The sequence below is a fragment of the Coturnix japonica genome, unplaced genomic scaffold, assembly GCF_001577835.2.
Source record: "Coturnix japonica isolate 7356 unplaced genomic scaffold, Coturnix japonica 2.1 chrUnrandom487, whole genome shotgun sequence".
Classification (NCBI taxonomy): domain Eukaryota; kingdom Metazoa; phylum Chordata; class Aves; order Galliformes; family Phasianidae; genus Coturnix; species Coturnix japonica.
Window position 1 is genome coordinate 90,343 of NW_015439882.1, and position 12,748 is coordinate 103,090.

General features: G+C 57.6%; 1 protein-coding gene, 1 long non-coding RNA gene and 1 pseudogene across 2 annotated transcripts in view; all 3 read left to right on the top strand.

Annotated features, from left to right (window-relative positions):
* Positions 1-1,024: 1,024 nt before the first annotated feature.
* Positions 1,025-1,706, top strand: LOC107307113. The gene is made up of 2 exons (XR_001552337.2): positions 1,025-1,131; positions 1,233-1,706. It is a non-coding gene; the product is annotated as an uncharacterized LOC107307113 (long non-coding RNA).
* A 1,239-nt stretch (positions 1,707-2,945) lies between these two features.
* Positions 2,946-8,809, top strand: LOC116652623 (annotated as a pseudogene).
* A 28-nt stretch (positions 8,810-8,837) lies between these two features.
* The window catches only part of DMAC2 (distal membrane arm assembly complex 2), a 5,393-nt gene continuing 1,482 nt past the window's right edge, over positions 8,838-12,748 (top strand). The window contains 6 exon segments of the mRNA XM_032441682.1: positions 8,838-8,844; positions 10,689-10,771; positions 10,773-10,828; positions 11,918-11,945; positions 11,947-12,002; positions 12,169-12,328. Of these exon segments, the coding sequence (XP_032297573.1) occupies positions 8,838-8,844; positions 10,689-10,771; positions 10,773-10,828; positions 11,918-11,945; positions 11,947-12,002; positions 12,169-12,328 (390 nt within the window).

Genomic DNA, 12,748 nt, shown 5'->3' on the forward strand with positions numbered 1-12,748 from the left:
ACATGAAGGGGAGGGGGAGAACATTGGGGTACCATGAAGGGGGAGGGGGGTGGGAGGGAAGAACATTAGGGCACCATGAAGGGGGATGGAGAACATTGGGGTATCGTGAAGGGGGGGGAGAATATTGGGGTACCATGAAGGGGGATGGAGAACATTGGGGTGCCATGAAGGGGAGGGGGAGAACATTGGGGCATCATGAAGGGGGAGGGGGAGAACATTGGGGCACCATGAAGGGGGAGAACGTTGGGTAACCATGAAGGTGGGGTGGGGGGGAAGAACATTGTGCCCCCATGAAGTGGGGTGAGAACATTGGGGTGCAATGAAGGGGGAGAACATTGGGGCACCATAAGGTTCTTGGGGGGGAGAGATAGTGTGGGGGGAGATGGTGGGGCACATAGTGGGTCACAGACCCTCCCTGCCCCAACTTGAGGAGCTGCCATCCCTCCCCATCACCCCAAGCAATGCACGAGCTCATTAACACCGTAATTAATTAATGTAATTAACACTGACTCTTTGTCCCCCCCCATCTTCCTGCAGGAGGCGAGCGAGGCCTACCTGGTGGGGTTGTTTGAGGACACCAACCTGTGCGCCATCCACGCCAAGCGTGTCACCATCATGCCCAAGGACATCCAGCTGGCACGGCGCATCCGCGGAGAGCGCGCCTGAGGGGTCAGACCCCAAACCCACCCCAAACCCACATATGGGGGGGGTCAGACCCCAAACCCACCCCAAACCCACATATGGGGGGGGTCAGACCCCAAACCTGCCCCAAACCCACATATGGGGGTGGTCAGACCCCAAACCCACATATGGGGAGGGTCAGACCCCAAACCTGCCCCAAACCCACTCCCTGCGGGGGAAATCAGACCCCAAACCTGCCCCAAACCCACATATGGGGAGGGTCAGACCCCAAACCTGCCCCAAACCCACATATGGGGGGGTCAGACCCTAAACCCACTCCCTGGGGGGGAAATCAGACTCCAGACCTGCCCCAAACCCACATATGGGGAGGGTCAGACCCCAAACCTGCCCCAAACCCACCTATGGGGAGGGTCAGACCCCAAACCCACCCCAAACCCACATATGGGGGGGGTCAGACCCCAAACCCGCCCCAAACCCACATATGGGGGGGTCAGACCCTAAACCCACTCCCTGGGGGGGAAATCAGACTCCTGACCTGCCCCAAACCCACATATGGGGGGGGGTCAGACCCCAAACCCACACCTGGGGAGGGTCAGACCCCAAACCCACTCCAAACTTACACCTGGGGGGCGTCAGACCCCAAACCAAACCCAGACCCACTCCAAATCCACACCTTGGGGGGGTCAGACCCCAGACCCCACAGCATACCCCAAACCCAAACCTTTTTTTGGGGGGGTAGGGGGGAGGAAAGGAAAGGGGGTGGGAGGGGAGGTGGTTGATAGGACATTCCCCTTTACATTTACTCCTTTTTGTACACGTTTTGCTTTGGGGTTTTCCTTTTGGAGCTGTAATGTGGGGTCGGGGGGGGGGGGACACGGGAGGGTTTTGTACACATAATGTCATGCTGGGGGGGCCCCTCACCCCCCATCCCACTATGGGGCAGCAGCTGTGCCCCACATACCCACCATCACCCCCATCCCATATATCTCTTGCGTTCCTCTTTGTACCGGGCCGCGTTCCTTGCCCCATAGTGGCACCTATATGAATAAACACCTCAATATTCATTAAGTTTCCTTTCTAATTAACCCCATATTTAGCAGTAAATTCCCCCCCCCCACACACACCCCAATACTGAAGGGGATTTGGGGGGGGCTCTGTGGGTATTGGGGGGGGGGTTCCCTTCCCGTGGACCTTTGGCTTTGGGGTTTTTCCTTTCCCTTTTCCGGGGGGATTTGCACCCGGATTACCCTGTGGGGGGGGGTTATGAAGGGGAGGTGACGTGATTGCTGCTGACACCATGGTGGTAAATTTAGCCCCATGTGAGCCACCCTAAGAGGGATTATGGGGCCAGGGGGGGAGGTGGTGGCACCTGAGGTCGGCCCTAAGGAACAGCCATGGGGCTGAGCTGCCCCCCAGGACCCACAGCAGCACAGAATCGCCCTTCAAACCCCAGTTTTGGGGTCTGCTGCTTTAAAAACCCCAATTTAAGGGTTCATTGCTTTTAAACCCTACAATTTTGGGGCTTTGCTTCTTAAAACCCCGTAATTTGGGTGGTTTTCTTGCCTTAAAACCCCACTATTTGGGGCTTTTCTGCTTTAAACCATCACCGGGCAGAGGATGCTCATTAAGAAATGATAACGTTTCTTTTAATTACAAAGTGAACTAATTGTGTTTCTTCTCCAGGAGTAGCAGCTGAGAACCCCACAGGCCATTTCAGGACCCCAAAATCCCCAGACAACCCTAAAAATGGTAACAAAAATCACCAGCCACGTTTTGGGGTGTCTCCCCCCCCCTCAACCTCCTCATTATTGGGGTTGAATTGGGGTTTTGGGGTTCCCTTCCAGATTAAAGCCTTGAGGTTGGCACACAGATATAGGGTGGCCTTGGGGTGACCCGTAATGCAGGGGGATCCCCTTTTGTCAGTGGTTCGCACACAGGATTTGGGGTGAAATCTCTCAGATTTGGGGCCTCAACCCCCCCATTTTGGGGATATAATAGGGATGGGGTATCTCAGCCCATAGGGACCACATAAAGGGGATATATTGGGGGTCCTGGGTTGGGGAGGGGGCAGCCCTGGGTGAGTCAATGCTGCATCTGTGCTGCCCCCCCCCCATCTATCCCCCTCCCCCCCCCCCCCCCTTTGCAGGATTAGGGTTAATCAGCCCCAAATCCCCACGTCTGAAAAACAAACTAATCAGGCCCGGTACAGCACCGCTCCCAGCTGGTGGGGGGGGGGTTGGGGGGCTTGGGGCAATGGTGGTGGGGGGCTGCATTTGGGTCTGGGGGGCTGCACTGGGATCTGGGGGTCCTGCATTGGGATCTGGGGGGGGCTGTGTTGGGATTTGGGGGCTGAGGATCTCATGGGGCCACAATGGGGTTTCCCTCCCCATCTCCATCCCATGACCCCCAACACAGGGGTCCTGCCCCCCTCCCCATCTGTCCGTGTCTCTATGGGGTGGCTCTGTGTGTGCTCCCCCCCCACCCATGGGTGCACCCAAAACCCCAAAGTTTGCACCCAAATGAGCTCCACTTCCACACACCTCCATTGGTCCTAATGAGCACCAAACAGCCTGCTGTCAGCCCCTGCAATTAGACACAGGTATTAATTAGGTTTTAATTAGGGGTGGGGGCATCAATGAGGCTCATCATAACCCCCCTCCTTGCGCCCCATAGAGAAAACCCCACTCCATCTCCCCATATAATCAATTACAGGTTTGTTACCCCAAAGCCTTGTTGAGGGGTGGATGGGGGGGGGCAGTTCCATTGCCCCCCCCCCCCCCCCTTCTGCTAACGAGGGATGAGCGCTAATTGCCGGCGGCGGCGGATTAAGGCCCTTCCAGGGCCCAATGTCACCCCCAGGGATTAACGGGGGCGGTGACGTCACGTGGGGGCTCTACTTAAAGCTCCCCCCGGCGCGGGGACGCCTTCCCACTGCCAGCCCGGACCCCGGCACAGGTAGGACAGCACCATGGGTTTGGGGTGGGGGTGGGGGCTGGGGGGCACCCATGGGTGAGGGATGGAGACCCCGGTTCAGAGAGAGGGTCGTCGGACCTACAGCAGTGCCCCCAAGTCTGTGGGGCATGAGGTGTCCCCAATCTATGGGGCACAAGGGGTCCCCAGTCTATGGGGTTCATAATGTCCCCAATCTATGGGGCATGAGGTGTCTCCAATCTATGGGGCACGAGGGGTCCTCAGTCTATGGGGTTCATAATGTCCCCAATCTATGGGGCATGAGGTGTCTCCAATCTATGGGGCCCTTTATGCCCCCAATCTGTGGGGCACAAGGGGTCCCCAATCTATGGGGTTCATAATGTCCCCAATCTGTGGGGCTTGAGGTGTCCCCAGTCTATGGGGCTCATGATGTTCCCAGTCTGTGGGGTTTGAGGTATTCCCAAACTATAGGGCACAAGGTGTCCCCTGTCTATGGGGCCCTTTATGCCCCCAATCTGTGGGGCACAAGGGGTCCCCAATCTATGGGGTTCATAATGTGCCCAATCTATGGGGCTTGAGGTGTCCCCAGTCTATGGGGTTCTTTATGCCCCTGATCTATGGGGTTTTCTATGTTCCCAGTCTATGGGGCCTGAGGTGTCCCCAACCTGTGGGGCCCATGCTGTCCCCAATCTATGGGGCTGTTTGCATTGTGCTGTGCCATGCGGTGCTGCTTTGCACGGCGTTGTGTTGCTCTGTGCTGTGCTGCAAAGCATGGGGTTGCTTTGCACCGTGCCGTGTTGCATTGCACCAAGCTACCTTGCAAAATGGCATTGCAGCACGCAGCCGTGCACCATGCCGTGTTGCATTGCACCATGCAGCTGTGCATGATGCCATGTTGCACTGCACCGTGCTACCTTGCACCATGCCATGTTGCACTGTGCCATGTTGTGTTGCACCATGCAACCTTGCAAAATGGCATTGCACTGTGCCATGTTGCATTGCACCATGCTACCTTGCACCATGCCATGTTGCACTGTGCCATGTTGTATTGCACCACACAGCTGTGCACGATGCCATCTTGCACTGTACAATGCTACCTTGCACCATGCAACCTTGCAAGATGGCATTGCATTATGCCATGTTGCATTGCAATCTTGCTACCTTTCATCACCCCCATGCAACCCTGCACCATGCCATGCAACCTTGCACCACACCACGTTGCACTGCACCATGCAACACTGCACCATGCAGCCCTGCACCACGCCATATTGCACTGCACCATGCAGCGTTGCACCACGCCATGTTGCACTGCACCATGCAACATTGCACCATGCAGCCCTGCACCACGCCATGTTGCACTGCACCATGCAACCTTGCTGCATGCTGCCCTGCATGCTGTGTCCCTGCAGCCCAGAGCATGATGTCCTACATCAAGCAGCCCCACTATGCTGTCAATGGGCTGACGCTGGCCGGGCCAGGCATGGATTTGCTGCATTCTGCTGTGGGGTACCCCGGTGAGCAAAGGGCGGGTTGCATGGGGGGAGGTTGCACAGGAGGGTTGCAGAGGGGTTGTGTACAGAGGGTTTGCACAGAGGGTTTTTTGCTTGTTCGGGTTTTGGCCACACGAGGAATGCACGGGGTTTGCCATGTAGGGTTTTGCACCGTGAGGCTTGGCACAAGGGGGTGGGGGTGCACAGGGTTTGCACATGGGGGTGTTTGCAAGCCGAGGTTTTGCAAATGGGCTTGGAAGCAAGGGGTTGTCACAGGGGTTGCGACGAGAGGGTTGCCAGGTGGGGTTTTGCACTGGAGGGTTTGCACCGAATGGTGTGGGGTTGCACGTGGGTTTTGTGTCGGCATCATGAGGGGTTTGCAATGCGGGGGGGGAGGTTTGCACAGGAGCTGCACAGATGGGAAATCGGTTTCACGGGGGGGGGGTTGTTTGCAGCCAGCCCCCCGACAGCACGACGTGAAGCGGCAACTGACGTTCACATCGGAGGCGCGAGCTGGACATCTCTTGGAGGCTCTGTTTTTTGCCAACAGAGTACCACCGAGCCATCTTCATTGAGGGGAGGAGGTGGCCCTGAATCGATTCAACCTGCCCTGAGTCCTGCGTGCAGGTGGGCTGGATGTGCTTGCCACGCAGCGTGTGCAAAAATGGGGCCCTGAGTGCACCCACTGGCCTAAAATTGGGTCCTCAGTGCAGCCATTGTTGCATTAATGGGGCCCTAGTGCACCGTACATGTGCATAACGGGTCCTGCAGTGCACATACGATGTGGCAATGGGCGCCCTGAGTTGCACACATGTGGGCTAAATGGGTCCTGAGTGCAGCATTGTGCATATATGGGACCTAGTGCACCTACGTGTGCCAAAATGGGGTCCTGATGCAAACTACATGTGCATATGGGTGCCTGAGATGCACCTTGTCGTCGGCAAAATGGGGCCCTGAGTGCACACATGTGGGCTAATTTGGGTCCTCAGTTGCAGCCATTGTGCTATAATGGGGGCCCTTGTTTGCACCTAATTGTGCATAATGGGGTCCTGAGTACCTACGTGTGCAATAATGGGGCTGAGGGCACCTATGAGTGTGCACACTCAAGACATGCACAGCTGAGGCATGCACATGCGTGTGCACACCCCAGAACACGCATGCTGGCTTAACCATGCACACTACATGCACACATATGCAACACGCATCTGGACTGCCATGCACACACATTGCACACACATGACAGCGCATCTGCTGCATGCACACACTCCACAACTCAGCACATCACATCTGGCTGCATGCCACACATTGCACCACACGGACACATGCACACACCATGCACACTGGCAGCAACATACACCTGGCTGCATTGCACACACTACATATCATGCGTCACGATCATGCATTACGTACTTCGACTAATCGTAACACACACACGATTGCATCACACACTCACACAGACCACCCCTCTGGCCCCCCCCCCCATCACAGCGTGTGCCCCCCCAGCCCCCTCCTCACGTCCGTCATTTCCCCCCTTCCCCCCCCCCAGGTGTGGTTCAAGAACGCCGCCGCCAAGTTGCCGGCAGCATGTCAAGGCAGAGCCAGCGGCAGCCCAAGGCCCGCGGCCAAGAAGAAGCCCACCCCTCCCCGAAACCCCAAAGCGCATGCAGGGGGGCCGGTCCATACAAGCCCTACTCCAGCCCGGTCCGGCACGGGACCCCCGGTTCCGTGCTCGTCTCTTCTATTGGGAAGCCACGGCTTCCATCTCTCCGGTACCGGATCCGTTGGCGCGCCGCAGCGCTCCGGGTTTGCCACGTTCGCTCCGTTCGTCTGGCTCCAACCCTACAACCAAACGGCGCCCTATGGGCAGAGCTATGGGGGATCGGCCGCCTACTTTGGTGGGGCTGGACTTGCGGGCCCTACCTGTCCCCCATGCACCCCCCATTGGGGGCTCCCGGCGGCGGCTCTCAGCCCTTTGGGGGCACCCATGGGGTGCTCACCTGACTCCCCCTCCCCAGCTGCTTTTATCGGAGAGTTTTGGTGGCCGGGTTGGGGTTTGGGGCCGTGGATTGGTTTGGATGTATAAATTTTGAGCAGGCTGGGGCGTGGAAAGCTCAACTTTAATGCGGCCGATTGCCTGGACTACAAGGAGCAGAGCTCCTGGAAGTTCCAGTGTTGTGAGGGTGGGGGGATCGGGGGGATTTGGGGGGGTAGGGGGGGATTTGGGGGGGGGTAGCTTGTGGGGCGGTCCACCCAGGGGGTGCGAGCCTCAGCAAGGAGTGGGGTGTTCCTGCATGGGGCGGCCCCAAAGAATGCGTGGAGCATTGCTATGGAACACTGCAGCACCCCCTGCATGGAGCATTGCTATTGGTACCTCTGCAGCAGCCCTGCATGAGCGATTGCTATGGAACGCTGCAGTCAGCCCTGCATGGAAAGCATTGCTATGGAACATCTGCTAGCAGTCTGCATATGGAGGCACGCCCCTGCATTGGAGCAATGCTAAGAACACTGCAAGCACCCCTGGCATGGAGCACCCCTGCATGGAGGCAATTGTTTGCTAAGGAACAACTGTCCGCGACCCCTTGCAATGGAGTCTATTGCCTATGGAACATTCGCTATGCATAGCTCTGCATGGAGCCATCGCTGCATGGAGCATATGCTAAGGAAACAACTGCAGCACCCCTGCATGGAGCATTGCTATGGAACACTGCAGCACCCCTGCATGGAGCATTGCTATGGAACACTGCAGCAGCTCTGCATGGAGCATTGCTAAGGACCACGGCATCTTTGCATGGAGCACCCCCAGGACATGCAGCATCCCTGCATGGAGCATTGCTATGGAACAGAGCATCCCTGCATGGAGCGTCTCCAGGACATGCAACATCTTTGCATGGAGCACCTTTGCATGGAGCAACCCCCAGGACATGCAGCATCCCTGCATGGAGCTTTGCTAAGGACCACAGCATCTTTGCATGGAGCATCTTTGCATGGAGCATCCCTAAGGAGTGCAGCATCCCTGCACAGTCTGTCTTTGCATGCATCACCCCCAGGACATGGAGGATTTCTGCATGCAGCGCCCCTGCTCGGAGCAGCCCTGCATGGTGCATCCCCAGGACATGCAGCATCTCTGCATGGAGCATCCCTCAGGACTGCAGCACTCCTGCATTCTGCATCCCTGCACTCTGCATCTCAGCTTGGAGCATCCCTGCAGCACAACCCCTCCCTGCATGCTGCAGCTCTGCATGGCCCATCTTTGTGCTGCGCATTGCACCCACGGCATGCAGTGATGCAGCGCCCTTGCAACGCATTGCAACGCCTTTCACACCACCGAGCACCTTTGCAGCTGCTTGGCATGCACCTCTGCAGCACCGAGTGTGCACCCATTGTAGAGCACCCTTGCATCCTGCTGCAGCGCTTTATTGCAGCACAGAGCACCCTTGCATCCTGCTGCAATGCATCCTTGCAGCTCAGAGCACCCTTGCATCCTGCTGCAATGCATTCTTGCAGCTCAGAGCACCGTTGCAGAGCGGTGCATTGCTGCATGAGCTGACATTGCCCCCCCCCCCCCCCATTCAGCCCCATTGCAGCGAAGGAGAGCGCAGAGGAAAAGGAAACAATTGCAATTAAAACAAAGTGCAAACGAAGGGGGGGGGCTTGTCGTTAATTAAGGTCCCCTCCCCCCCCACTTAATTTCTGCTGATCTCATTTAGCAAACGGGGGCGGCGGCGAATTAAGAGGGATTAATTAATTAAGGCCCTGGTGACAAATTGGTCGGCAATGGCCGGTGACAGCAGCTTTAAAGGGGGGGGGTGGCGTAAAGCAAGGGGGAAAGGGGGGGGCCTTCTAATTAGAGAGAGGGTTCTTTATCTATTTGAGGGTGGGTCTGATATTTAGGGGGGTCTGTTTAGTTGAGGGGGGGTCCGTATGTGGGTTGTACTGGGGGGGGGGTTTGCATTTGGAGGCCCTAATTTTGGCTGGGGGGGGGGAGGAGCTGCCACTATGGGATCAAAGCACATAGATTTTGGGGGGGGGGCTTCATGCGCTTGGGGGGGTCCCATAGTTTGATTGGGGAGGTTCCAAGGACTTTGCTGAGGGCTTTTGTGCTCATGGGGGCCACACGCTTTGGCGGGGGGTCCCCATTTTTCCTGGGGGGGGCTCCGTTTTTCAGCCCCCCCACAATTGGGTGGGTCGGGGATGGGGGTCCCTTCCATCCCCCCCCCATAACTGGTGAAGCTCGTCGCCCCCCCCCGGGTCGCTGCTGTGTGCACGAGTGGAGCCTTAATCCCCTCCTGAGCTGGGAGGGGGGGGGGCTAAGCCTGGTTTAAAGCCCTAATGAAGGGGATAAGGGGGAGGGGGGGGAATCCACGTGGTGTGTGTCCCCCATGTTGCCATGGGGGGTTATAGCGAACACGGGGGGGGTGGGGGGCCTGTTAAGGGCTGGGTGACCCCAGTGAGGGTTATGGGATCACATTGGGGGTCTTAGGGATCACCTGAAGGGCCACAGGACCCCCATTGGGGTCCTGAACCCACAGAAGGGCCTGTGGGACCAGCTCGTTGGGACTGGACCCCATTAATGAGGAGCTGGGACCCAATGATTGGGACTTGGGACCCCATAATGGGACTGGGACCCCAATGAGAGCCGTGCAACCCCATTAAGAGCTATGGGAAGCAGTGAATGGGATGCAAGTGAGGTATTTGGGACGCCCATTAAAGGCCCTTTAGGACCCCCATAAAGGCCCTATGGGACCCCATTAAAGCCCTATGGGGCCCCATTAAGGCCCTTTGGGACCCCCATTAAGGCCCTTTGGGACCCCCATTAAAGCCCTTTGGGACCCCATTAAGCCCTATGGGACCCCCATTAAAGCCCTTTGGGACGCCATATTTAAGGCCCTTCGGATCCCACCGACCCCTTTAGGACCTAGAGCATTCCCGGAGGGCGGAAGTAGGGCTGTGTGGGCGTGGTCTCGGCCGGAAGTACGCGCGGCGCGTTGTGATGACGAAAAAAAAGATGCGCGCAGGCTTTACGCGGTATGTGCCGGCCTGTCACCGCGAGAGACGACCTGCGAAGGGGGGGGAGGGCGGCCTATAACCGGGTCTAATGGAGGGGGCCTATATTGGGTCTATTTTGTGGGGGAGCGGCCCTATAAGGTTTATGGGTGGGAGGGGCCTATATGAGGTCTATTGGGGGGGGTTTATAAGGGTCTATTGGTGGGGGCTGCCTATGAGGGTTTATTGGGGAGGGGGGCGGCCTATAAGGGTCTATGGGGGGGGCCTGATAAGGGTTTTCAGGTGGAGGGGGCCCCCTATAAGGGTTTATTGGGGGGGGTCGGCTTATAAGGTCTTTTATGGGGGGGGCGACCTATAAGGGTTTTATGGGCGGGGGCGGACAGCTATAAGGGTCTATGCGGGGGGCCTTAAGGGTTTATGGGGTGGGGGGGCTATATGGGTCTATTGTGGGGGGGGCGGCCTATAAGGGTTTATGGGGGGGGAGGGCCTAAAAGGGTTTATGGGGGGGGGGCCTATAAGGGTTTATTGGGGGTGGGGGTCGAGTATTTGGGGGGGGGTCGTGGGTCAATGAGGTTTCTGTGGGCAGCGGCTGTTTCCTGTTGTCTAATCGGGGCTCGGGAGGGTCCGTCCGCTGCCCCCCCACAGCACGGGGCGCTGTATCCGGAGCGCTGCGGAGGTTGGGGGAATGGTTCTATGAGGTGGAGGACGCTGATGGGGTGGGCGGAGCGAAGGAGGGTCCGAGAGACTGGCAGGATGAACGCGTATGTGGGGGCCTTAATATGGGGATGGGGGGGGGGGGTCAGTGTCCACCCCGCTTAAATATGGGGACGGGGGGGGGCTCAGTGTCACCCCCTGGGCACCAGGGATGGGGGTGGGGGGGGTCCTCCAATGTCACCCTCTTAATATGTGGACAAGGATGGGGCGTCTCAATTGTTCCACCCTCTTAATATGAAGACAAGGATGGGGGTCTTAGTGTCACCACCTTCGTATGGGGACAGGGTTGGGGGTCTCAGTGTCACCCCCTTAATATGGGGACGGGGGGGGGTGATGTCTGTACACCCCTTAATATGGGGGTGGGGGCTCTGTCACTGCTTATATGGGGAAGGGATGGGGTCTCAGTGTCACCCCCTTAATATGGGGACGGGGAGGGGGCTCAGTGTCACCCCCTGGGCATAGGGTTGGGGATGGGGGGGGGTCTCAATGTTACCCTCTTAATATGGGGACAAGGATGGGGGTCTTAGTGGTCACCACCTTTCGTTATGGGTGACAGGGGGTGGGGGTCTCAGTGTCACCCCCTTAATATGGGATGGGGGGGGGGGTCAGTGTACGCCCTATATGGCGTATGGGGGGGGGGCAGTGGCACCCCTTAATATGGGGATGGGGGGGTCTCAGTGTCACCCCCTGGGCATAGGTGGTGGGGATGGGGGGGTGTCATGTTACCTCTATAATATGGGGTATGGGTGGTGGGGGTCTCAGTGTCACCCCCTGAGCACAGGGATGGGGGTCTCAGTGTCACTGCCTTAATATGGGGATAGGGATGGGGGTCTCAATGTCACCCCCTTAATATGGGGATGGGGGACGGGGGGCTCTGTCACTGCCTTAATATGGGGATAGGGGTAGGGGTCTGCCACCCCTGGGCATAGGGATTGGGGATGGGGGGGGGGTCTCAATGTTACCCTATTAATATGGGACAGGCGGATGAGGGCTCAGTGGTCACTGCCTTAATACGGGGATGAGGGGCTTCAGTGTCACTGCCTTATACGGGACGGGGGGCTCAGTGTCACCCCCGAGCCCAGGGTTTTGGGGTCTCACCCCAACACCCCCCCTCCTTCCATTCCCCCCCCCCCCAGGCACTACAGCTTCATCCAGACCCTTCAGTGGTGAGAATCGTTGCAGCCGCGCCTTCTTCACCATGTCATGCGGAGGGAGGGTGAGGTGAGACCCCCCCCCAACATCCTGACCCCCCCCTGGAGCTGTGAGATCCCCCTTTTTATCGTTATTGTATTTAGTTTTTTTTATTTTTTCTATGGATTTTATTTTGTTGTTTGTTTTTTCTTCTTCTCCTCCACCCCCTTTATTTTTTACCCCCCCCCCCCCATAGGTTTGAAGGCCAGGAGCGCTGGCTGTGCGCGGACCGCAGGGGGCGCTGGAGCCCCGAAGTGCTGCAGTTCGAGCACACCCCGGTGGTCGCTGTGGATCTCAGAGGATCCCAGCTCACATATGACGGGTTGGACAACCTCGGTGAGACCCCTCCCCACTTTTAGGGACCTCCTCCAACCCCACAGCGTCCCTTAAACCCCCCCCTGTACCCCATAGCATCCCTTAAACCCCTCCTGGACCCCATAACATCCCTTAAACCCCCATGAATCCCATAGCATCCCTTAAACCCACCTGTACCCCATAGCATCCCTTAAACCCTCCTGTACCCCATAGCATCCCTTAAACCCCCCCTGTACCCCATAGCATCCCTTAAACCCCCCTGAACCCCATAGCATCCCTTTAAACCCTCCTGTACCCCATAGCGTCCCTTAAACCCTCCTGTACCCCATAGCATCCCTTAAACCCTCCTGTACCCCATAGCATCCCTTAAACCCCCATGTACCCCATAGCATCCCTTAAACCCCCATGAACCCCATAGCATCCCTTAAACCCCCCTGAACCCCATAGTATCTCTTAAACCC